The 24,231-nt window shown below is 44.4% G+C and overlaps 1 protein-coding gene across 1 annotated transcript in view; it reads left to right on the top strand.

Annotated features, from left to right (window-relative positions):
- The first annotated feature begins 355 nt into the window (after positions 1-355).
- TMEM233 (transmembrane protein 233) overlaps positions 356-24,231 on the top strand; it is a 37,811-nt gene continuing 13,935 nt past the window's right edge. Inside the window, exon 1 of the mRNA XM_049619268.1 lies at positions 356-551. Within this exon, the coding sequence (XP_049475225.1) occupies positions 363-551 (189 nt within the window). The 5' untranslated portion in view covers positions 356-362. The remainder of the gene's footprint in view (positions 552-24,231) is intronic.

Raw genomic sequence — 24,231 nt, 5'->3', positions numbered from 1 at the left:
CTCCCCTTCCCTGTGCCTCCTGCCATTCTGGACTCAGGAGTGAGTCTGTGCGTCTGTCTGATGGTCTCTGGGTGTGTCTGCAAGAAGTGCCTTCCCCCTGTTACTCAGGCGGGCGGGCTCCCTCTCCTCCCCGCCGCCTCTCCTCACCCCCTTGCTCCCTCCCTCCCTCTTGTGCCGAGGTTCTTGGCCCACGTCCCTCAGCCCAGGCGGAGGACGCCGGAGAAGTGAGGTCACGTCTCCCTCGAGCCCCGCGCCGCTGGCTTTTCAGAGCCTCGCCAGAGCGGGCGGCCAGAGGGCGGCCAGAGTCCCAGACCACGCCGACCGTGCGCTCCTCCGCCCTCCCTGTGCGGCCGGCCTCGCCCATGTCTCAGTACAACGACCCCAGCGCGGACTTCAAGAGGGCTTTGGACAGCAGTCCCGAGGCCAACACCGAGGATGACAAGACCGAGGAGGACGTGCCCAGGCCCAAGAACTACCTGTGGCTCGCCATCGTCTCGTGTTTTTGCCCCGCGTACCCCATCAACATCGTGGCTTTCGTCTTCTCCATCATGGTGAGTGAGTTAGGACCTGGAGCAATCGGGGAGGGGAGACCTGGGCAGCGTTGCGCCAGTACTGGGGACCCAGCGCGCTCTCCACCGCTCCCTTACGCACTGCCCGGCGCACCCGGGGTTTTCCGTCCTCTGCGCCCCCTCCTTTTTCTCAGGCTCTCAGAACTCCGCCACCAACCACTAGCGCCTCCTCTGCGCTCCCTGGGGCGCTCAGAGCCCTGACCCAGCCTCCACGTCCTTCCAGCGCCCATGGTGGGTGCACTCTTTCCAATACGGGGAGTTCTTCCGTGGACTCTGCGGCTTCTTTCCCTGTCTCCTCTGACATCCCTGAGCACCGGTGCGGCTCTTCTCAACCTGCTTTTCTGGAACCTCCAAGTGCGCCACCCGTGCGGGCAACAGCACGCCCCACTCTCTGAGCGCTCCGGTTCTACGGCCCGCTCCGGGCCGCGACCGGGGGTCCCCCTCTCCAGTGCGTGGCACTCTTTTAGCATACAGCCTTTCTGGGGATCCCCAAGAGATTTCCGACGCCCTCTCCTTGACCCTGGTCCCGTGCTTTCTTAGGCACACCCCTCCAGGCAACGGTTCCTTCTTGCTTCTTCCTACGCCAGCTCCCTCTCCTTGGCACTCTCCGCCACCACCCACCACCCGGCCCCCTCTCTCCAGCGGCCTGCACTCTCTCCAGGCCTTTCTTGAGCGCCCCCTCCGACATGCGCCCTCGCCTCTCTTTTACTCTTTCTGCGGCGCGCCTACCCTATCTCCGCCTCTCTTGGCGTCCCCCAAGGGCTCCCTGGCACCCCTCCACCGCTCTGTCCCGGGGCGCTCCCGGGAATGCACTGGGGTACTCCTCGCGCCCTGTGCGCGCCCGCCTCCCGAACCGCGCGCCTCTCTCGCCCAGACGCTGCTGGTGTTCCAGTCTGCCCTCCCAGAGCTGGGCTCCGCGGCCCCCTTCAGCCCCGGTGGGAACTCCCGGGAGAAACCCACCAGGAGGGCGGCGAGCGTCCTCGAGGCCCTCGCCTTATTGACTGGAGCAGCTGGCCCGGGGGTGGCGGCGGGGTGAGGTTCCGACCGGCACTGTCCCGGGACAACCCTTGCAGCGAGCTCCCTCTCCCGCGGGTCCACCTCGCCTGCAGCTGGGCGACCCAACTCCGCAGCCACAGACCGAGAGTGGGATTCAGCTCAGGAAGATCGAGCTGAAGATCCGCCCCCGTCCCCCACGCAAGTCCGCCCACACTCGCTTGGTGGGTACACACAAAGATTTCATCTGCACGCTCAGCCTGCTCTGTCCCAAACCCCGTTTGTCCGCTGTCTGCACCAGCATGCAAGCGGGCCGCCGCTGAAACTCTGACTGCCTGGTTTCAAACACGAGTTCCGACCACAGACTAAGCTGGACGATCTCCGGAAATCGCTGCACCTCTCTTACCTTCCGCCTCTTTCTGTCTGTCAGATGGGAATAATCATAGCCATAATTTCTTGACGTTGCCGTATTAATGAGATGATTATAAAACGCTTGGAACAAGTGTCTAGCATGACGTTAATACTAGATCTTTACTCAGATGTCAGTGTTGAAAATCAAAATCCCCACAAGCTCTACTCCCCTTTCCCTGCTGTTTTCCGCCCAAAGCACTTCTCTTCCATCTGATACATTGTTTTACTTATTACTGCGCTTACTGTTTGTGTCCCTTCCTTAGAGTATAAGCCCTATGAGGGTAGGGGTATTCGCCAGTATTGTTTGCTGCTGTATCTTCAGCACCTAGAAGAGAATCTGGCAGGTGATGGATGCTCCATAAATACATGAAATGAATGCATGTGTGAGGGAATGAATGAATGAATGAATGAATGGTGTTAATGGATCATGATGTCTGCTCAACTCCTGCTGCCTTTTTCCCCACTGGAGCCAGGAAAACCGTGGTATCAGGTTCCTTAGAACCAGCCAGCCAGTTTCCTCCCTTCCTTCCTCACCAGAGAGATATCCGGTCTTGGGTTTTCTGCAGCGAACTGGGGAGGATGCTGCAGCCAAATTCCCCAAGCAGCAGCAGACACTCTGGCTGGAATCGGTGCCCACACTCTATCCTGATTTATTAATGAATCAGCAGACAGTTCACCCCTTTCCCAGTGCCAATTATAAAACTGCCTGCAAAGGCTTTTTCCTTCATTGATCGGATATGAGCTAACACTCCAGCTGGTGGTGACAGGTTGGATACTAATGATGCCACTTGGTGTGTCCTGGGGATAAGACTGGTACATGCTTTGAATGGAAACCTCTTTTTTTGACCCCCTCCTCCCCATTCCCTCTCTCAAGACTTTTCCAGTAGTTTTATAGCAAGACACCACTCCAATGCCAGAAACCAGACACTGGAGTTGGGAATGTTGACCATGGGCAAGTTTCATACCTTCTCAAAGCCTTGGTTTCTTCATCTAGAAAATGGGAATTTGAGGGGCACTTGGATGGGTCAGTCGGTGAAGCATCTGACTTCCACTCAGGTCATGATCCCACGGTTTGTGAGTTGGAGCCCTGCATCAGGCTCTGTGCTGACAGCTCAGAGCCTGGGGCCTGCTTCGGATCCTTCTCTCTGCCCCTCTCCTGCTTGCACTCTGTGTGTGTATGTCTCTCTCTCAAGAATAAACATTTAAAACAATTTATAAAAAAAAAAAAAAGAAAATGGAAATTTGAAAAGCGTTTTAACTGGAGCAAAAGCGTTATAAGGATGGAACAAGATAAAGCATGTTGAGCTCCCAGCAGTGTGCTAGGTACATGCAATAATTTTCAGACAGATGGATAGATCTGGAGCCTGGAAACAACATATGTCACATACGAAGCCAAACAGAACATCAAATAAATGAAACCCAAATCCTAAAAAAGAGCTTCCCACACCCTCCCCATTGCACTCCCTCTGAGGTGCTTTCCCATCGAAACCATGTGGATCTGGGCTCAACACATTTCATGATAAAGACTCCAAAGTCCAAAGAATAAAGAGGAAGAGGAAAGGTGTGCAGGAAGGAGGTGGCTGACCAACTTGGCCAGCTGTGTGTTTCCCTAGGGTGTCTTGCGGGCTTCCATCTGGCTATTTCCAAGTCTGACTTATCCATAATTTGTGGTAAAGTCAGGCACACCGTTGCTGGGAGTGATGCCATTCCCCATGGAGGCACTCAAAAACTGTGGTGTCGCAGTGATGTGGGGGCACTACCAGCATTTGTTGGAAAGAGCTAAGAGTAGTCGCATCCTGCAATGCTGGAGTCTGTCACCCAATGAAGAACTGACCTACCCCAAATATCAACAACACCCCAATCAAGAAACACGGTAAAGATAATACAAAGTCACATGAATGTGAATGTATGGAAAATATTGATAAGGCTCAAAATAACTAGTTCCCAGAACTGTAGGAAGAACCAGCAAATCTCGAAACAATCGAGATTCTTTATTAAACCAAGCCTGAGAAGCCTTCTATAAATTACCCAGTTGGAGATGTTGAGGGATAATAAAACTACTTTGAAAAATATACATTTGGAAGAACATTCTTCAAGCTGTGTGTGGGCATCTGTGATCTTCCCACCACCCCCATGTGGAGGTAGGGAAGTCCTGGGAGTTGTGAGGCAGTCAGTGCCCTACAGGTGAGAATTGGTACAACATGGCTTGTTGTATCCAAACTTTGATGAGCCAAGCATTGCCAGGGGCAGAGACATAGACATCTTTGCTTCTGCCTGCATTGAAAGTGCACTTAACCTGTACTCAATTTCAGGGACAGATGTCTCAAGAACTTGTCCCCGGCCTGAGCCACTGCTAGCCCAAATTGCACATTCGTAGGAATTTGAAAATGGCACCCCTTCTCCATACAGATGGAGCCCTGCATCAGGCCATATGGCTTGGAAAATGGAGCTTCAGGCTGGCTTTCAAGCCTCATTCCCCATGCTCCCATCCATCCCTGGGTATCTTTGTTTATTCCATCCAAAAGGAACTCCATAACTTCCATACGGCTTCTGACTCTGGAGAAAGAATGTCTGTTTGTGCAACAAATATTTCTTGAGCATCTATTATGTGCCATGCTCGATTCCAGATGTCGATATACTCCTTTACCTCTATCAAGCAGTAAATAAGATCAGCAAGATTTCTGTGCTCTTAGATGTAGAAGAAAGGTTCCAGGCAAATTGCAGGAGTGTTGGCAATTTCAGGTTGAGTTCACCATCTGTTGTTTGTGTGGCTGGAATTTGCTACCTGGCTCAAGAGACTGGAGTTGAATCCATGCTCAGCCTCCATACTTGATGAGTACGTGATACAGTCATTTGCACAGCTGAACCAATCTGGTCACTCTTAAGAGTGAATATGAAACAGCCAATGACATTTGACTGGGTGATATATAAGCCTTCTTTCAACAGAACTTCTCCCTCACACTTAGAGAACTTGTCTAGATACCAACCACTGAGGTTCAAATCCTTTTCTGCCATTTGCTACTTTTGTGATCTCATGCCACTGACTCAGTCTTTCTGAGGCTTGGTTTTCCAACCCTGTAAAATGGCCATTGTGATAGTACTTACCCAAGTACTGCTGTGAAGACTGGATGATAAAAGTTAAATGTTTTCATCCCATTGCCTAGGACACAGCTAGCATTCAATAAGTATCAATGATGATGATGATGATGATGATGATGATGGAGATGACGGTGTGTACATTTTAGGAATACAGCCATTGCCTTTTCAGTGGCAGTTTTTCTCTTTTTATTGAGACTAGAAAATTCAGTAAGAACGAAAGCAATGACAAGAAAATATGTCACTGGAATAAATAACTGTTGCAGCCTAAAAGTAAATATTAATGCTAAACTGGAATGCATACGAATAAACAAGGAAGACTTTTGGTTAAGCACGGAATATTAAACATGCTTGCTCTCCTCCACTCCCTTCCAAAACCACTTAAAATGAAAGTTAAGTGAATTTAAAAGGGCACAAACACCCAAGGACAAATTAGGAGAACAGGCGAAGCAATGAAAGAGGTGACAAAATCTTGGAACATGGAAAATGGCTAGCTGAACACTGACTGACTTTACAGAGTAGATAACACTGAAATCTGAATCCTGCAGAAGAAGAAGCCAACAAGAATAAAGTCAGTGTACCCTAAAAAAACTCTAGAAAGACTCAGAAATTGGAGGCACCCATTGAAGATATCACTTCTGAAGGTAGGAATTAAAAGTAGGGCCAAAGAGAGGAGGAATCTTTGCAAGTCTGTTTAAGAAGTCATTATTACCAGAGGTCATCTATCAGCCCATGCAGTAGGCACCTACTTCCTCAACAACCCTGACAAAAGATGGGAGATTTGCTCTCTGGTGAGATTAAACACAATGGCTCTAGACACCTGAGGTTACAGTTAAGACACCACGGAACAAGGAAGGCTCTAGCCCCTGTCCCCACTTAGTACCCCTACCCTGGCATCCAGGTAGGAGACTGGAGAACTTCTCTTCAAGAATGTGGTCATACCAAAAGAAAACAAACCTGCAGACACAAACATTTAGAAGTTCTCCAGAGAAATCATGGAACTGCCACCCAGTCATGCCAGGCCACCCACCCGTTGACAAGCCCCATCCTCACACACAAAACTTCCAGGAAGTTTTTCAGTGTCTCACTTTCAAATATGAACAGGCAGTCACAGATTATTGGACATGGGAGCAATTCTTCTGAATTAAGAGACCTGTGGTTTACAGAAGAAATGAAGTGCAAGGAAATAAATAATGCCAAGAGGCGCAAGAAAACTTCAAGGACAGATGATGAACATCCTCAGAGAAATAAGAAACTGGGTGGTAACCACAAAACAAGAATAGGTTGGGAAAAAAATAAATCAGAGAAGCAAAACAGAGAGCTTGGGACTTAAAAATATGAGGGTAGATTAAAAAAAAAACCAGAAGGATTAGAAGTCAAAGTTGAGATAAACTCAGGGAAGTAATACAAAAATCAAAAAGATGGAAAAATGTGGCAGCAACTTAAATGTCCATCAACAGATGAATGGACAAATAAAAGGTGGTATACACATACAATGGAATATTTATTCAGCCTTTCAAGGAAAGGAAATTCTGATGCATGCTACAATATACGCCTTGAAGACACTATGCTGAGTGAAATAAGCCAGCCACAAAAGGACAAATATTCCATGATCCCACTTACACGAGGTACATAGAGTAGTCACATTCATTGAGACAGAAAGGAGATGGTGGTTGTCAGTGGCTGCAGAGTAAGAGGAATGTGGAGTTATTATTTCATGGATACAAAGTCTCAGTTTGGGAAGACAGGGAAAGTTCTGGGGGAGGGTGGTGGCCATGGCTGCCTAACAATGTGTATGTACTGAATGTCACCGAACTGTACGCTTAGAAATAGTTAAGAGAGTAAATGTTATGTATATTTTGTCACAATAAAAAAAAATGAGGAAGGATATCTTCTCCCCCAAAGATGAAAATACTCAAGAAAATATAAGAAAATTTGAGAATCATTCCCAGAAATCCAACATCTAATCGGAAAGTTCCAAAAGCAAACAAAGAAAATTGAAGAGAGGAAATTATTAAATAAATGATTACAGGAAAAATGTTCAGAACTGAATGCATGAGTTTCCAGATTGAAAGAGTCCCCTGATATCCAATAAAATGTGTACTAAAGCACATCATGGTGAAGTTTCAGATATTTAAGGGTAAAATTTCTCCCCAATCCTACAAACTTTAGAAGAAGAAAAAGCATGCCATGTTTTCAGCAATGTTGAAAGTTAAACAGTGAAACAATGACTTCCAAATCCCGAAGGAAAATTGTTTCCAACCTCGATTTAGACCCATCCAAACAATTGGTCAAGGGAGAGAATAAAGATATTTCCAGACATTCAAGATCCCCCCCAAAAAAACCCAAACAACAATAACAACAACAACAAAAACTATCTCCCATACACCATTTCTCAGAAAGCTATGGGAGGATGTGCTCCCCCAAAACAAAGCAGTAAATCAAGAAAGAGAAAGACACAGGATCCAGCAAAAAAAGATCCAACACAGAAAAGAGGCAAAGAGAAATCCTCCTCATAACAAGGCAATGGGTCTCATACACCCGCAGAAGATTCAGTGGATAGTGGATGGGTGGTCTGAAAGCCATTGTCAGAATCCATTATCTGGTCGTGGGCTGGCAGAGGAAGCTATAGCCCTGCCCCACGCCTGACCACATCTGCTCTAGAAGACAAGGTTTGCGGTCAAAGAGAAAGTAAATACCCGCAGGATGAAAGGCGAACCAAACTGACTGTTCTTTCCATCTGACCCAGGCTCCACCAGGGACTGCTCATCCATCAAGCTATGTTTCAAGCGGACTTCAATTAAATTTAGAGAGGAGATTGTGTGTGTGTGTGTGTGTGTGTGTGTGTGTGTGTGTGTGTACGGGACCAAGGCAGAACTTGGAAATAACAGATCTCTCAGTCCAGGAAGCTGACCCAGGAGATTTAACACTGCTCACAAGTTGGAGCTCTAAATACTGTAGCCAATAAGCTACAATAGACCCAGTACTGGGTCTATTGCTACTGTAAACTACTATAGACCCAATAAGGCCTCTCAGTTTGGGTTCTCCCCAACCCTCTCTAGCTCTTCCCACACGACCGTCAGCTGAGAAACGGGGTATTAATATTAAGAGACCCTTGTGATTTATTTCTTATGAATTCTGGCACATGAAGCTCTGAAGGGTAAAAAAACGGTTCCAGATGGTAAGAACCTTACCTGAAGTGTGGCATTGTTAGAAATTTATAGATGCCTGCAGATTTTATAGATATGCATGTCAGCCAAGCAGCCCCTGCTTTGTTTGTTACTATGTGGCAGAGGGTGGCCACTGACATTTGTTACTTGGGAATCTAGACCTTAAACTGCTATTGGAGTCCTTTCAGTCCTAGGCTATTGGAGGTACAGACTACATCTATTTCAAGATGTTAATCTGTGTGTTCCTATAAAAGAAAACATTTTTTTGCCTCTCTAAAAGAAAATACATTTTAAATACTATTTTAATTTACTGATAAAATGATATGATGATTGCATCATAACATAATATGGGAAATATAGATAAAACAAGATTGACCACTAATGGATGGCTCGTGAAGCTGGGTCATGGGAACATGATTTTTTTCATGTTTAAAAAAATTCTGTAAGAGCTGTTTTTTTTTTCTTAAACGTTCATTCATTTTTGAGAGACAGAGAGAGACAGAGCATGAGCAGGGGAGGGGCACATAGAGAGAGGGAGACACAGAACCTGAAGCAGGCTCCAAGCCATCAGCACAGAGCCTGACGCGGGGCTCGAACTCACAAACTGGGAGATCATGACCTGAGCCAAAGCCAGATGCTTAACTGACTGAGCTACCCAGGCGCCCCCATAACACCTTTTTTTTTTTTTTTTTAAGGAAAAAGGAAAAAAAAAAAGTCCAACCAGAGCCTATTTCCCAAAGTCATCAAACACTGCCCAGATAACAATAGCAGCTATTAAATGAGTCAGCAAAACAGGCCATGGTTGAGGGGCAGTTTGTCATTAATAAGCAAATTATTTCTGACTTATAACGTATGAATTTTAATGATGACTTCGGAGGAAACTTGTGAAGAATCATCAAGGGGAGACCAAGTAGGAGGCCTCACCTCCCACGGGAGTGCTTCCCAAATTTCAAGCACTTGAGGATCTTGTTAAAATGCAGATTTTACTCCTCTTTCAAAACTCAGCTGGAAAATCACCTCTTCCATGAGGGCCTTTTTGATTGCCCTTCTCCCTCACCCTAGGTTGTGCCCACTATACTTGGAATAGATTTCTCTCAGTGCACCTTTATTTCTTCACACCAATTTGTGCACGTGTGCCCCTTGAGCTCACCTAGCACAATGCAGAGCACATCATCAATAAGTAACATTTATTTGATAAATGAATGAATGAACTGGATGAATGAATGGCTACAGAGGCCTAAGTTTGTTCCTACCTTTATCTCTGAGGATGCTCCTTGCTTCTGAGCTATGTTCTGCATTTCTGCCACAACTTTTTTGAAAAATATCCAGGAGATCTACTAGGCTAATGCCATGATTCACCGAGAGGCTGGCCAAGGCTCGGTTCCCAACGATAACTTTCCTGGCTGGTCTGGAGCTCACCAGCATCCTCACACTGCAGACCAGTGGGTCCATGCTTAGAAACTGGTCTCTATCTTCAACTTGCTAGTCCATGGGACGACTCTCTTCAGTTCAGAGCCACTCACCCAGAAATGAGATGCCTTCAAAGCATGAGCCTGAACATATCTGAAAACCTCCAATTATGCTGGCATTAGGGTCGTATCTCAAAACTCCAAGGTCAAGAATTAAGCCAGACTTCCCAGAACCATGCTTCTTGGACAACTGGTTCTGCCCAATGTTAACAAGTTTTACCAAAAAAGGGGCGGGGAGGGGTTATGAAATTGGGAGGTCAAATGCTAAGTTTAGCAAAAGTAAACCCCTTCCTTTCCTTCAGGGTTTCTCAGAACGTGTGGCCAACACTGTGCCTTGTGGCTCTTCAGTGGCAGAGTTAACAGAGGGCATAATTTGCTTAACATGTAGCCCAGGACCCTTTGATCCTAAGGCTAATACGCCACAAAGCACACTTTGGGAAATACTGTTCTTAATGATACAGTCTCTCACTCTTAACGGACTGAGCCATTGTTGATATGGAAGTGTTCCATCCCTAACATTCTTGTCTTGTACGCCCACCTCTCCCCACTTTCTTCCAACAGAGGTGTTTTTAGTGGGTCCCCCTCCCCAAACTTCTGCTGATGTTCTTTCTCCCTCATGCTCTCTTCTCCCGTAGGTGAAATTCAGAAATTCGTCTTTCTGTTTCCTTTACTCTTTATGTGTCCTATTCTCCCAAACTGAAAGAGGCCTTCTATATTTAACTCCCTCTTCTGATAATTTCATTTGTTCTTTGTTCTGGACAATTTTGGTAGTGTGGTATCGCCATTATCATCATCATCATCACCATCATCTTATTTGTCCATATGTCTTTACTTCTCAAAGCATTTTCATATGGACACAACTTCACTTTTTCCTCACAAAATCCCAGCAAGGATATGCAAGAAAGCCGTTTGCCCCATTTATCCACAAGGAAGCAAGGCTCAGAAAGGTAACACTAAGTAACATATGGAATTGATGAATTCCTACATTGTACACCTGAAACTAATATAACACTGTATACTAATTACACTGGAATTTTTTTTAAAAAAAGGAAAGAAAGATGACACTAGTGGGCAAAATCAAACATGATAGTCTTTGCCCCATGGAGTTTATAATCTAGCCTCTTGAAGGATTATAATCAGGTGGCTATGCCTTGCTCTTTGATAGGAATACAGCTTTGATGTTCTGAAAGCTTTCCCTTTTAATAGACTTGCCCCATCAATAAAAGAAGCATCATATAATACTCTCAATCAAGCCTGGCAGAATTCCTCTCTAGCTTTTTGGTTTTAATGATAGACGGGCAAAAGGACAATTCTCACTTGTCCTTGAAGATATTTATGGAGAGAAACAGCCCAGAAGCACGAGAAGGAGACAGACAAGCATGAATGAATGAAGGGTGATGACAAGGAAATGGGCCTTGTGGTCGACAAGCCCCATCTCTAAATTTCCAGCACTACCTTTAGGCACAGAAACTTAGGAGCAAGCAAAATCTAAATGAGAAATCTGAAAGTCATCTGAAAACTCACATTATTACTAAAGGACCCACACCCATCAAGCTATTTTGATGGAGCCTGCTACTGAGGAATTGGGGATCTAAGACAATGCTGATCTATATAAAGAGTTCTTACGCCCGAACAAAAGTATCTGAGGCTATGTTCAGGCATTGATGTAAGTCTATTCAGGTATGTGAGTCTGTGTGTGTGTGTAAGAGAGAGACAGAGACAGAGAGATAGAGAGAGACACATACACAAAGAGAGACAGAGAAAGGGAGGTAACTTCACTTCCCACTGGCCAAATATGTACTAGAGATACAGGGATGGTGAAAATGAGAATGGTCTTGAAAGAAGACGTGTCTTAAAGGAAAGGGAACACGTTCCAAAACTGGGATTTCAGTACTGGCAACCCGACACATCAAACAATAACAAAAATTTCAAATGCCATACTGTTTTCCGTAGCGAAGCCCACTTTTTTGTTCTGTCTCTCAACTGCACAGAGGTCACCTGATGCTCCTGAGGTACGTTCTTCATGCTTTTGAAGGACACGTGGCTCATAATGCCTTCCCTTGGGCCACACTATCTCCTAGGTATCTACCAACGAAAGTAAATGGACACTGGCCAGAACACCTCCAATACTTCAACATCCCATGAGCCCCCAAAAAAGTCCCTTCCATATTTGTGCTTGATTGTGATGAAGTCCAAAGCCCATTTTCAATGAGAAGGAAAACAGAAGAGGCAGGGGTATTGCAAACAGACATCTGTACGACCAAAGACAGAGAGAGCCTGGGCCATTAGCCTTCTCCTCCAGTTATGGGGTCCCTGACCCCTGACACTATGGAAGGAAGCTGACTGGGTGGCACTTAGCCCTGAGCTTCAAAGGGAAAAGCTGGAAAAAGGAATTCAGTTGAGGGAAGAGAGCTTTAAGCCAACACAAAGAAACATCACTTGAGTATGCCTGGTCCCCTCAGAGAAGACACCACAGCACTTAGGAACCCTCTGGCCACTTTTTCAAGGGTAGGAAGCAAGGAGCAGGGGTTCTCCCACATTCATTCACTCATTCAACAATTCGTGAACACTTACTATGTGCCAGACATTATGGTGACCCTGTAGATAAATGTCAGCTTTACACAGCTAACCTTTTGGGCATCTGTGAGCTAGCTGGTTCTCAGTGACTAGAAACAGCCCACGTGTTGGGTCAGTGAATTAGCCTCTCTTCTTCCCCCAAGAGTTCTGAACTTGTTAAGAAATAAGATACAGGAAACAAATAGATGATCTGTTTGTTCATTCCAAAGTGATCTACTCTGCCCCCAAAATGAGCCAACCTACACCTACCCTATACTCTATGGGCAGCACAGAACAACCACAGCCTTCCCCTGCTTGTTGAATGAGACAGTCAAGGTCTTGGCTCTCTGAGAACTTGTCTTAGTGGGGGAAGACAGACTATACACAAGTTAGCACATAAACAAGATCATTTCAGAGAGTGGTAAATGCTGTGAAGAGAATATACAAGAAGTATGAGAGAGAAGGACTAGTGGGAGCAGGTGGTGGAGAAGAGATTCTACTTTAGAAAGTGTGGTTGGCAAAGGCTGAAGGATGAAAATAAGCCAGTCATGGCAAGATCTGAGCAGAACCAGGAAGTGCAAAGGCCCAGGGGTAGAAAAAGCATGGTGTGTTCCAGGGACATATGCTATGATATCTATGTCATCCACTGAAAATGGACCTAACTCCCCCAGGAAGGAATCCCAGAATCGGTCACCAAATAGAAAGCTAGGGCTTCTGTTATCTGATGAGGTGTCACACAAGAGCTCTTCACAGATCATTACTTTGCCCAGGCCTCAAGCCAACCTGCTCCCACATTTAGGACCAATTTTTGGTTTACTTTTACTTCAATTCATTCTAAACTAGAACAATCACTCAGAATTAATCTGGTCAGTAAAGAAGTAAGATCTATTTCTGTCTGGGTCTCAGTTTCCCTAGGCATTAATGGGCTGTGAGTGCGAATACAGCAGACATTAATAAACAATAGCCCAGGGGCGCCTGGGTAGCTCAGTCGGTTAGGCAACTGACTTCGGCTCCGGTCATGACTTCGGCTTGGGTCATGATATCGCAGTTTGTGAGTTCAAGCCCCACACCGGGCTCTGTGCTGACAGCTCAGAGCCGGGAGCCTGCTTCGGATTCTGTGTCTCCCCCTCTCTCTGCCCCTCCCCTGCTCATGCTCTGTCTCTGTCTCTCAATAATAAATAAACGTTAAAAAAAATAAAAACAAACAAACAAACAATAGCCCAGGCTTCATTGGTTCTTGGCCCTCCCTGCTAAGGCAGCTCCCACAAAATTCCATTCTGTATTTCTGAGAGGTGCTTCTCACATTCTCACACAAAACTGCAATGTGGTAACGGTTAACTCGTGCTGTCTCCAGCAGACATTGGGGTAACAGTCATATACCCTCAAGCTGCTTCTCAGCCCTGACATCATCTCTTGCCTGACACTACCAATTCTCTGGCCTCCACCATTTGGTCCACTGGAGCCCTCAAGATACAAAAGCTCTGTCACCAGGGGCGCCTGGGTGGCGCAGTCGGTTAAGCGTCCGACTTCAGCCAGGTCACGATCTCGCGGTCCGTGAGTTCGAGCCCCGCGTCGGGCTCTGTGCTGACAGCTCAGAGCCTGGAGCCTGTTTCCGATTCTGTGTCTCCCTCTCTCTCTGCCCCTCCCCCGTTCATGCTCTGTCTCTCTCTGTCCCAAAAATAAATAAAAAACGTTGAAAAAAAAAATTAAAAAAAAAAAAAAAAAAAGCTCTGTCACCAGGCCTTCCTTCTTAAAAAAAAAAAAAGTATACAATTCAAGTGATTTTTATTCTACTCACAAGGTTGTGCAATCATTGCCACTATTTAAATCCAATAAATTTTCATCACCCTCAAAGAAATCCCATAATCATTAGAAATCACTTGTCACACCTCTTTCCCCGAACCCCTAATCTACTTTCCGTATCCATGGATTTACCTATTCTAGACATTTCGTATAAATGGAATCATACGGGGGCACCTGGGTGGCTCAGTCGGTTAACCGTCCAACTCGATTTTGGCTCCATTCGAGCCCACGTCAGGCTCTGGGCTGACAACGCAGAGCCTGCTGGGGATTCTCTCAGCCCTCCTCTTTGCCCCCCCCCCGCCCCTCCCCTGCACATACACCTGTGCACTCTCTCTCTCTTTCAAAATAAATGAATACCTCTTTAAAAATAATAAAGATAAATGGAATCATGCATTATATGATCTTTTACGACAGTCTTCTTTCACTTAGCCTAACGTTTTCAAGGTTCATCCAGGTTTTAGCACGTCAGTCCTTCTTTTTAAAGATAAGTAATACTTCATTGTATGATAAGACCATATTTTGTTTTTCCATTCAGTTGTTGATAGACTTTTGAGTTGACTCCATTTTTTGGCTATCCTAAATAACATTCCGTGAACGTGCACGGACAAGTTTTTGTGTATGCGTGTTTTCACTTCTCTCGGGTGAGAAGTATATACTTGGGAGTGTAAGTGTGGAGTCATACAGTAACTCTATGGCGACTCTGAGAAACTGTCACACTGTTTCCAAAGCAGGTATGCCATTTTACATTTTCACGCAGGAGGGTTCCAGTGTCTCCACATCCTCAGTAAAACTTGTCATTGTTTGTCTTTTTATTCCAGTCACCCTCCTGGGTATCTTGTGGTTTAGATTTGCAGCTCCCTAATGACTAACGATAGTGAGCATCTTCCCATGTGCTTATTGGCCAGCTGTATATCTTGTTTGGAGAAATGTCTACTCAGATCCTTTGCCCAGGTCCTTTGTCCAATTTTAATTGCTTGTTTGAATTGTTGTTTGTTTACGATTGTTGAGTTGTAAGAGTTCTTTATATATTCTGGATGCAAGTCCCTTATCTGATATGTAATCTGCAATGCTGTCTCCTCTGTAGTGGGTTGTCTGGTCCTTGTTTCTTTCACTTGCCTTGTGACCATTGGGGGGGTCTATGTGTTGCAAAGTTTTCAATGAAACGACTTTTTTCTTTTTTTTTCTTTTTTTTTTTTTTTGCTCGGAGCCTCTCTCTCTCTCGTTTACTCCCCAACAAGAACTGGCAACAGATTCAAAGGCAGACACTTGTGGTTCAGGCTCTACAGTCAACTCCTAGGTTCGAATCCCAACCCCACCCCTTCATCTAACTTCTCTGAGCCTCGGTTTTCCCACCTATTCAACGGGAATGTTAATGCAGATCTCTCTGCACTGTTTTCAAGATTAAATGAGGTACCACCAGGCCCTTCACGCTCATTATTTCAATTAAGCCTCACAACCAGCCTGTGCTGTAGACATTATCACCCCCATTTTACAAGTGAGGAAAACAGACTCAGAGCCATCCACACAAGGCCTTATTTTCCTTTGAGTTCAGCTACTACCCTATTAAAGATCCAAACATCTATTGTAAATATTGTCTGTAATAAAATGAAGCATAGCCCAATTCACATACACATATACAAGGACTGGGGTGGTGGGGTCCATTTAAGTGAAAAACTGTCAGTGACTCTGGCTTCTGAAGTGAAAGCAGCTGAAATCCCTTCATAAGCATTTGACCTCAAGCCAAAAATTCCTGTCAAAATTTGACCTCAAGCCAAAAATTGCTGTCATTCAGACAGCAAACCCATGTCTGCTATCCTAAGGCAGAAGCCCACGCTTCAGGACTCTGACACAGAAGTTAGATGACTCAGTTTACCCTCTGTTCTGCCAGTACCAAAATGACTGGTTACCTTGGTCAGAAAGTTAAGTTAACCAACTGCTTCATTACAGTGTTTGGTTGCGTTGTTTGTGTTATTTGTTTGCTTTTCTGTCAACCTGACCTCGTCGAAGAGAGTTAAGGAAATATTGTGTCCGGTCCTCCATCAGACACTGGAAACGAATAATGAGTAAAAAGAGACATGGCGCCCACCCTCATGGAGCTCACAGTCAGATGGTGGAGTCAAACGCTCAATGAGTCAATAAGCAACAGAGTAAAATAACTGAGTCACTTAGATGCCATGAAGGAAAGAGACGAGGGCTGACTCAGCGTGTAGGTCAGGGGACTAGTGAAGACGGAGTGACCTGACCTGAGAAGGCCGCCCTGAGGAAGCAGACATGAAAGCTGAGACGGGAAGAATGAGCAGGCACTGGCCACGTGAGACATCAAGGGAAGAGGGCTCCCAGCAGAAGAAATGACCAGGACAAAGACCAGGGGGCCGGAAAAAGGAAGGTGGGGAGCAAGGAGGAAGGTTCCAAGTGGGGCTGGAGAGGCAGGCGGATGTCAGACCCTGCAGGGCTCGGAAGACCATGATTAAGAATGTGCATCTGGGGGCGCCTGGGTGGCGCAGTCGGTTAAGCGTCCGACTTCAGCCAGGTCACGATCTCACGGTCTGTGAGTTCGAGCCCCGCATCAGGCTCTGGGCTGATGGCTCGGAGCCTGGAGCCTGTTTCCGATTCTGTGTCTCCCTCTCTCTCTGCCCCTCCCCCGTTCATGCTCTGTCTCTCTCTGTCCCAAAAATAAAATTAAAAAAAAAAAAAAAACAAAAACGTTGAAAAAAAAAGAATGTGCATCTGTTCCAGGGCCATGGGGAGCCAAGGATGTGTTTCCAGCCAATGCCACTCGGCACTCCCGTCCCATCCCCCCATACAAGTGACTTACGCTCTCTTCCCTCACGCGTTATCAGACACCAAGAGCCTTCCAAAAAAGCTGCTTCCCGCTGTGGTGTCACTGGCTGCTGGGGCTTCTCTGCTTACCTGTCCCAGGTAACAGGAATGTGCCTTCTCTGCCCTACCAAGGGGGAAGACACCTCTTGGTTTTTATGAGGTCTTTTTTTCTTAACAGTAGGCATAATCCTAGAAGGCCGCAATTGGGCAAGGGGAATATAAAGCATACTAAATAAAAGTAGAGCATATTAAATAAAGTATATTTAATAGCTCATTTGTTTTCATCTTTGTCAATCGGCATATGGCAAAATAATAATAACATCAATGTAATAGCTAATACTTACCGACTGACACGCTATTTCTCAAGCGCTGCTCGAAGCATTGCACGTGTATTAACTCATTTAATCCATAAGGACCAGGAAACCAAAATATAAACAAACAAACAACTGACAATGTCTTTCATGGCTATTATTTTGGGTTTGGGGGCTAATTCTGTTTGAGGGTGAACGTGGGATTTCTGAGCACGTTTGGTGGTAGACAAGAACAAAGAAAATGAAAAATTTTTCAAAATCTTTGACAGGGAGATCCGTAGCACAGATTGGAGATATATTTGCCCTATTTTTTTTTTTTTACATCAGTGGCCAAGTTTTTATTAAATTAGAATCAAGTCAGTTTCCTGAAGCCGGGTTATCAACAGTGTATTGAATCCAGCTCATAGGTTTTTGTGGACATAATGGCGTAGTTATTGTAAGAGCTTTGTCAGTTAACTTATGGTCATTTGCTTAAGTCTGTAGCCCCCTTAGAAAGTTGTCTTCGAACGTGGAAACGTTATTTGCTTCCTTGTCTCTGAGTCTCAGTTTTCTCACCTGTAAAATGGGGCATGAAATTTTTCACCCCTATGAGGGTCATTGTGAAGATTCAATTATGTGACGGCATAAACAGTCAGTCCAGGGCCTGGCATAAAATAGATACCTCGTGAATATTAACTATTATTTTACCATAATTCATTATTATTATAACTAACCTGGCCTCTGGTTTACCTCCAGCCTCTTATTTCTCTCCTTCCCCCTCCTTCCTTCACACTTACATTTCAGTCACACTGGGTTTTCTTGAGTACCTTCAACAAGAAAATTATTTCCTACCCCTGGACCTTTGCATGTGCTGTTTCCCCTGCCAGGCTTCTTCTTCCCCCACCCACTTTTTGTAGGCCTGGTCCCTTCTCAAATCTTCACATGTCAGCCTACTGCCCCACCTCAGCAAAAGCTCCCTCCCTATGCCCCATTTTTCTTGCCTCAGTAAGATTCTGTAATCATCATATTAGCCTGTTTACTTATTTTCAGTCTCCACCAGAATGTGAGCTCCATGTGGGTGGGGAGCACTGTCTGGCATATAGTTGGTGCTCAACAAATAGCTTTTGAATGGATGCATGGATGTCCATCTACAACAGTGGTTCTCAACTCTTCCTAGAATAACCTGGGAAGCTTACAAAAAAGTAAGCTGGAGTCCCAGTGCCAGAGACCTTGATTCAATTGCTCTGGGAGGGGGCTTAGGCATAGGAATCTGTGAAGTCCCTTCAGGTAATTCTAAGGTCAGCTGGGGGCTGGGAACCACCAACATAGGAGAATTTAAAAAGCATGACTCTGAAGAGTTGCATCTCAGGCTTGCACAGCAGTTACCCCATAGGTGACACCATCTCATCTGGGATCACGCAGAATGTGTCAAGAGTTCTGCTCTAAGACCACAGAGAAAGGACAAAGTGCTTTCCATATTTGTCTGGCTCAGGACAGTCGATCAGTTTTACCATTTGATGTAAGGTGTCACAAATGTCTAGAACGTTGGCTCCCCTGGTGTTCAACTCCAGTTAGCAAAATTTATGGAGTTATACTGAGTCTCTCCTTCTTGCAAATGTGGATGCCAGGAGTCGTCTGAACCTTCTGACAGGCAGCCAGGAGTCCTGGCTGTGCAGCCTCACGACACAGTCTTGCTGGTCCCTGCTACGGTTTTTTTGAAGTTGGGCCTAGAAACAGTCACCCTCAATTCTGGTTCCTGACCAACTTTCCTTCCGTGGGTATTTGAGTATCAGGTGTCCATCCAGGGAAGGGATGTATAAATAAGTCTGAAATAACTTGATGCAGTGACTGTGACATCATTAGTATTTACTACAGGAGAAAGGAACTTGCCCACGTTTCTATCAAAGTGTGACCTTTGCCGGCTCAAGGCAGCTGACCAAGACCCGGATGCTGTCCTTAGGTTTTATAATAACTATTCCGTTCTCCCAGCATAAGCCCAAGCTTGGACAACAGAGAAAATGCCCTGCTGGGGACTCTCAAGAGCCTTATAAAATGTGCGGTGAGGCCTTCTTTGCTCTATGTCCTGAGAAAGTTTCATTTGCCTCACAGAGGAAAATAAAAACTGGAAGGAAACTAAAAGTCCTTCTTTTCAACATAATTTTCATGGTGAACAGAGATGACACCTTACCACCCAGCACCTGAAAATAAGGGTGGTTGGTTTAGGGAACCATGAGGACTACAGCTCAGAAAGGAACCCCGGGCAACATCCCAGCACCACGTATACAAGTTAGAAGACAACAGACACAGACACAGGGGAAGGATGTAATATGAGAGAATTTCTTTGAGTGTGGACACTCCAATCTACGTGAGACAAAACTTCACAGAACTACACACAGAGCAAAACAACAAAAACAACAAAACAACGAACCAAAACAAACAAAAACATCTCAGTTAATAGTATCATGCCAATGTCAGTTTCCTGGTTTATTTATTTATTTATTTTTTTTTTAAATTTTTTTTTCAACGTTTTTTATTTATTTTTGGGACAGAGAGAGACAGAGCATGAACGGGGGAGGGGCAGAGAGAGAGGGAGACACAGAATCGGAAACAGGCTCCAGGCTCCGAGCCATCAGCCCAGAGCCTGACGCGGGGCTCGAACTCACAGACCGCGAGATTGTGACCTGGCTGAAGTCGGACACTTAACCGACTGCGCCACCCAGGCGCCCCAGTTTCCTGGTTTTAACAAAGTGCTATGGTTACGTAAGATATCATCATTAGGAGAAGGTTGGTGAAGCATTTTGAGAACTCTTGGTACTATCTATAGTTTGCAACTTCTTATGAGCTTCAATCTATATCAAAATAGAAGTTATAATTTGGGGAAAAATGGACTGGAAGAAACTAGGGGAAAATTTTGCAATATATGTAACAGGTTAAGGTATATCATCCGCTGTGCTATTCAGTACAGTTGCCATTAGCCACATGTGACTATAGAGTATTTGAAATATGGGGCACCAAAGCTTTTAATGATATTATTTTGGATGTGTTGGGTTAAATCAAATATATATTATTAACTTCACCTATTTATTTTTAATTTTTTAATGTGGCTACTAGAAAATTCTAAGTTACATATGTGGCTCCCATTATATTTCTATTGCACAGTGGTGATCTGTAATATATAAAAAGTTCTCACAAATCAATAAGCAAAAGACAAACCAATAGAAAACTGGATAAAGGATATAAGTACAAAATTCATCAAGAATAAATACAGGTGACGAATAAACATTTATTCATATAACAAGTATTTATTGATCTCCTATGTTTCAGGCACTGTATTGGTCACCAGAGAGAGGTTCTTTTTTTAACGATTTTTTTTAAGTTTATTTATTTTGAGAGAGAAAAAGAGAGGCAGAGAGAGAACCCAAGCAGGCTCTGCACCATCAGCGCAGAGCCTGATGCAGGGCTCAAACTCACAAACCATGAGATCACAACCTGAGCCAAAGTCAAGAGTTGGGCACTTAATCGGCTGAGCCACCCAGGCGCCCCCAGAGAGGGTTTTAAATACACTGTTCTTAGAAAGTTTCTCTAAGAAGGTGACATTTGAGCAGAGGTCTGAAGGACATAAAGATAGCTCTACCTCACCATTAAACCAAAGAAATGTTATTTTGAGATTCTTTTTCACCTATCAGAGTGGCAAAAAAAAAAAAAAAAAAAAAAAAAAAGATAAACAAGGTTGGCAAGGATATGAGGAACAGGGCACTTAAATACTGTTAGTGGTGGTGTAAATTTGTCTAGCCTTTTTTTTGCAGGGCAATTTGACTCTGTCTCTCCAAACGTAACCACAGCTACCTTTTGATTCCACAGTTTCATTCCTAGGAATCCATCCTAACTAAGGAGAGACTCACATGCGCACAAAACTCTACGAATAAGGATGTCTACTGAAGCATATTAAGTAATTGCAACAACCTTTAAGTAACTGAAATGTCTATGGGTGAGTTGCAACCATGTAAGTGACAAAGCCACTAAAAAGAATGAGACAACTATGCTGACAATTTTTCTGTAAGTTTGAAGCTATTTGAAAACAAAAAGTTACCTAAAAACAACAACAAAAAGTGCCATGACAAATTAAGATATTGCCCCCCAAGGATGTAAGGATAATGCAACATTAGGAAATCCATCAATATAACTCACTATTTTTAAATCATGCCTGGAGAAAGAAAACAAGAATGAGACAGACCCAGAAGCACTAGCTTGGAAAGGTGCACACCCTATATTAGTGGGAAAATGCAAGTTGCAGAACAGGATAGTATAATATCATTCATATTTTTGGAATAAAGAGAAAACAAACAGACAAACTCTGTGTGTGTGTGTGTGTGTGTGTGTGTACACACAGACTTTTATGTACATTATTAAAGTTAATTTCACCGATTTATTCTTATTTTTTTAATGTGGCAACTAGAAAATTTTAAATTACATATGAGGCTCCCATTATATTCCTATTGCACAATGTGGATCTACAATATGTAAAAAGTTCCCACAAATCAATAAGAAAAAGACAAACTAATAGAAAACTGGACTAATGATAGAAGCATAGAATTCATCAAGAAGAACTACATTTGACCAACAAACATTCACATACACACATCCACACTTTACCAAACTAGCTGTGTGACTCTGGGCAAATCACTTTAACTTCTCTGTGCCTCAACTTTCCCATTAGTAATATGGAAACAATAAAGCATCTACCTCACAGGCCTGTTATGAGGACAAATGAGATAATCCTAGAAAAATACTTAACACAGTGCCTAGCACATATAAATGGTCAATCAGTGTTACCTGTTATCATTATTATTTTGTCAAAGAAAGACTCAGAGGCCAAAACATTTAGAAAAGAAAAAAATTCACTTGGAAAGAAATGCAAGGGAGTCCACCTTCAAAAGGGCCAGCTAGCCCAATAAAAAGCACAACACAAGTATTTAAAGAAAACAACTGCGAAACTGCCAAGGTAACCAAGTTTTACAATAATCTGTTCACGATTTAAAAATAAACAAATAAACAAAGCAAAATAGTATCTTTCTCAAGAGATTACAATATCCACAAAAGTGTGACCTCCATTCGGGCACCAACATCGCAAAAGACGGAGATGAAGTTGTCTTTGCCAAGATTTATGGGAAATACTCAAGGTTTCAATATTGGAGGGATATAGGCTCAACAGACTGACCCTGTATTCTTGTTTATCTCAGGGTACAAATTGCTATTTCTTTATCTTGACTGATAGACACGAGGTACTTAGTCATAATGGAAGCAAGAGAAAGTGTTAGCTTTCCTTTCATATTATTCGTGGGCAGGGGGTGGGAGGTGGGCTGAGCGAGGTGATGGGGGGGGGGGGGGGGGGGAAGGCGGTGGATCTAGAAGCAAATGCACCAGACTGCAAACAATGGTTATCCCTGGGAAATAGGATGAGGAAAAGGACTTACTATTTACTGGCTGTTTCTGTAGCATTTGAATGCTTTACGTGTTCACAAATTACATTTGTAATCTGTAAAGGAACTAATAAGATCATATAAATGTTAAGTATCTAAGTCATCCCCTGTTTCTTTCTAGTTCTTCCACAGCAGATGGGATAGTTTGCTTTCTAAGCTTTTCAGAAAAAGATTTATAAACCACGCATTTTCTCTACAACCCATCTCCACCTCTTCAGTCCATAGCATCTGCCAGAAGACCCTTAGTATGCAATTCCAAATTGGGAGACACAAAGAATGACAGCCAATGAATGGGGGAGGGAGGAACTAATTCCTTCTCGCTTCATTATTAGATCTCCAACTTGAACCCCGAGATTCCCAACCAGTGAGGTCCTTCAGAGTGAAATCTGGGAGTTCTAAAGCTGCCACGCTCATCTCTCCATATCCTAACATTTACCCAGCAGATATGCCATAGACAGCCCCTTCCTCAAGGACCAGAGAAGGAAACAGATTCATAAGAGAACTCATGGCGGGGGTGGGAAGGGGGGTGGGCAGTGGAAGGAGAATCCATAGCTAATACTGAAAGAGGCTTTCATCTGTCTTTCAAGCCAACCAAGGCCTCAATTCTAGACGACTCAGCACCTCCCTTAGGAGCCCCAGCAACATGGTGGTTTGCAGAGAGGAGGGTCACATACAAGATGCCAGAGCAGCAGCAGGTGACGAAGGTTGAACAAGACTCACTCATGGATTGCACCCAAATCTCCCTCGGCCAGGTCACCAGCCTGGCTCTGCTGACCTGTAGCAAACAACTCACATGGCTCGGGAAGCTTCCATTGCTCAGGGGCAATGCACAGATATAGATGTACCCCTCAGTATGGCACAGGCTTACTGTTCTTCCCACTTGAGAACATGGAACTGGTGTTTTCATCCAAACAGCCAGGAGTTGACAATATTCGGGGAGGGAGGAGTCTCCCTATATTTTCCCTCTGATTACATCAACACCAGTGCGTTGCCCTAACTAAGTGCATCTCAGAACTCGGTTTTCCAAAGCAACACAACAGGATAATGATCAATTTAAGAGCATTTTGAATGTGTGTAATTTTACACTGGATTGCAAAAAAACATAATTTTAAAAAAATGAACTGGACTGTGAGGTCTAACATTCTACACATTGACTTTGATCTGAAGACGATAAAACAAAGTTCCTGGGGTGCCTGGGTGGCTCAGTCGGTTAAGCATCCAACTCTTGATTTCGGCTCAGGCCATGATCTCATGGTTTGTGACTTCGAGCCCCACATCAGGCTCTGCACAGATGGTGCACAGCCTCCTTGGGATTCTTGCTTTCCTCTCTATCTGCCCCTCTTCTGCTCTCTCTCTCTCAAAAAATAAATCAACAACAACAACAACAAAAACCAAAGTTCCTCAAACCTAGGTCCTCAAAGATTCTACTCCAGCAAGAGGCAGAGCCTGATCATCTGTAATTCTGATAAGTACCCCAGATGATTCTACTGTACCCCAAAGATCTTAGTGTTGGAGGAAGAACAAGATAGACAGTGGCAATTCTCAGTAAAAGCTAACATTTATTGAGTATATAC

The sequence above is a fragment of the Panthera uncia genome, assembly GCF_023721935.1.
Source record: "Panthera uncia isolate 11264 chromosome D3 unlocalized genomic scaffold, Puncia_PCG_1.0 HiC_scaffold_8, whole genome shotgun sequence".
Lineage (NCBI taxonomy): Eukaryota > Metazoa > Chordata > Mammalia > Carnivora > Felidae > Panthera > Panthera uncia.
Note: the sequence above shows the minus strand (reverse complement) of the source record. Positions and strands in the feature narration are given on the sequence as shown.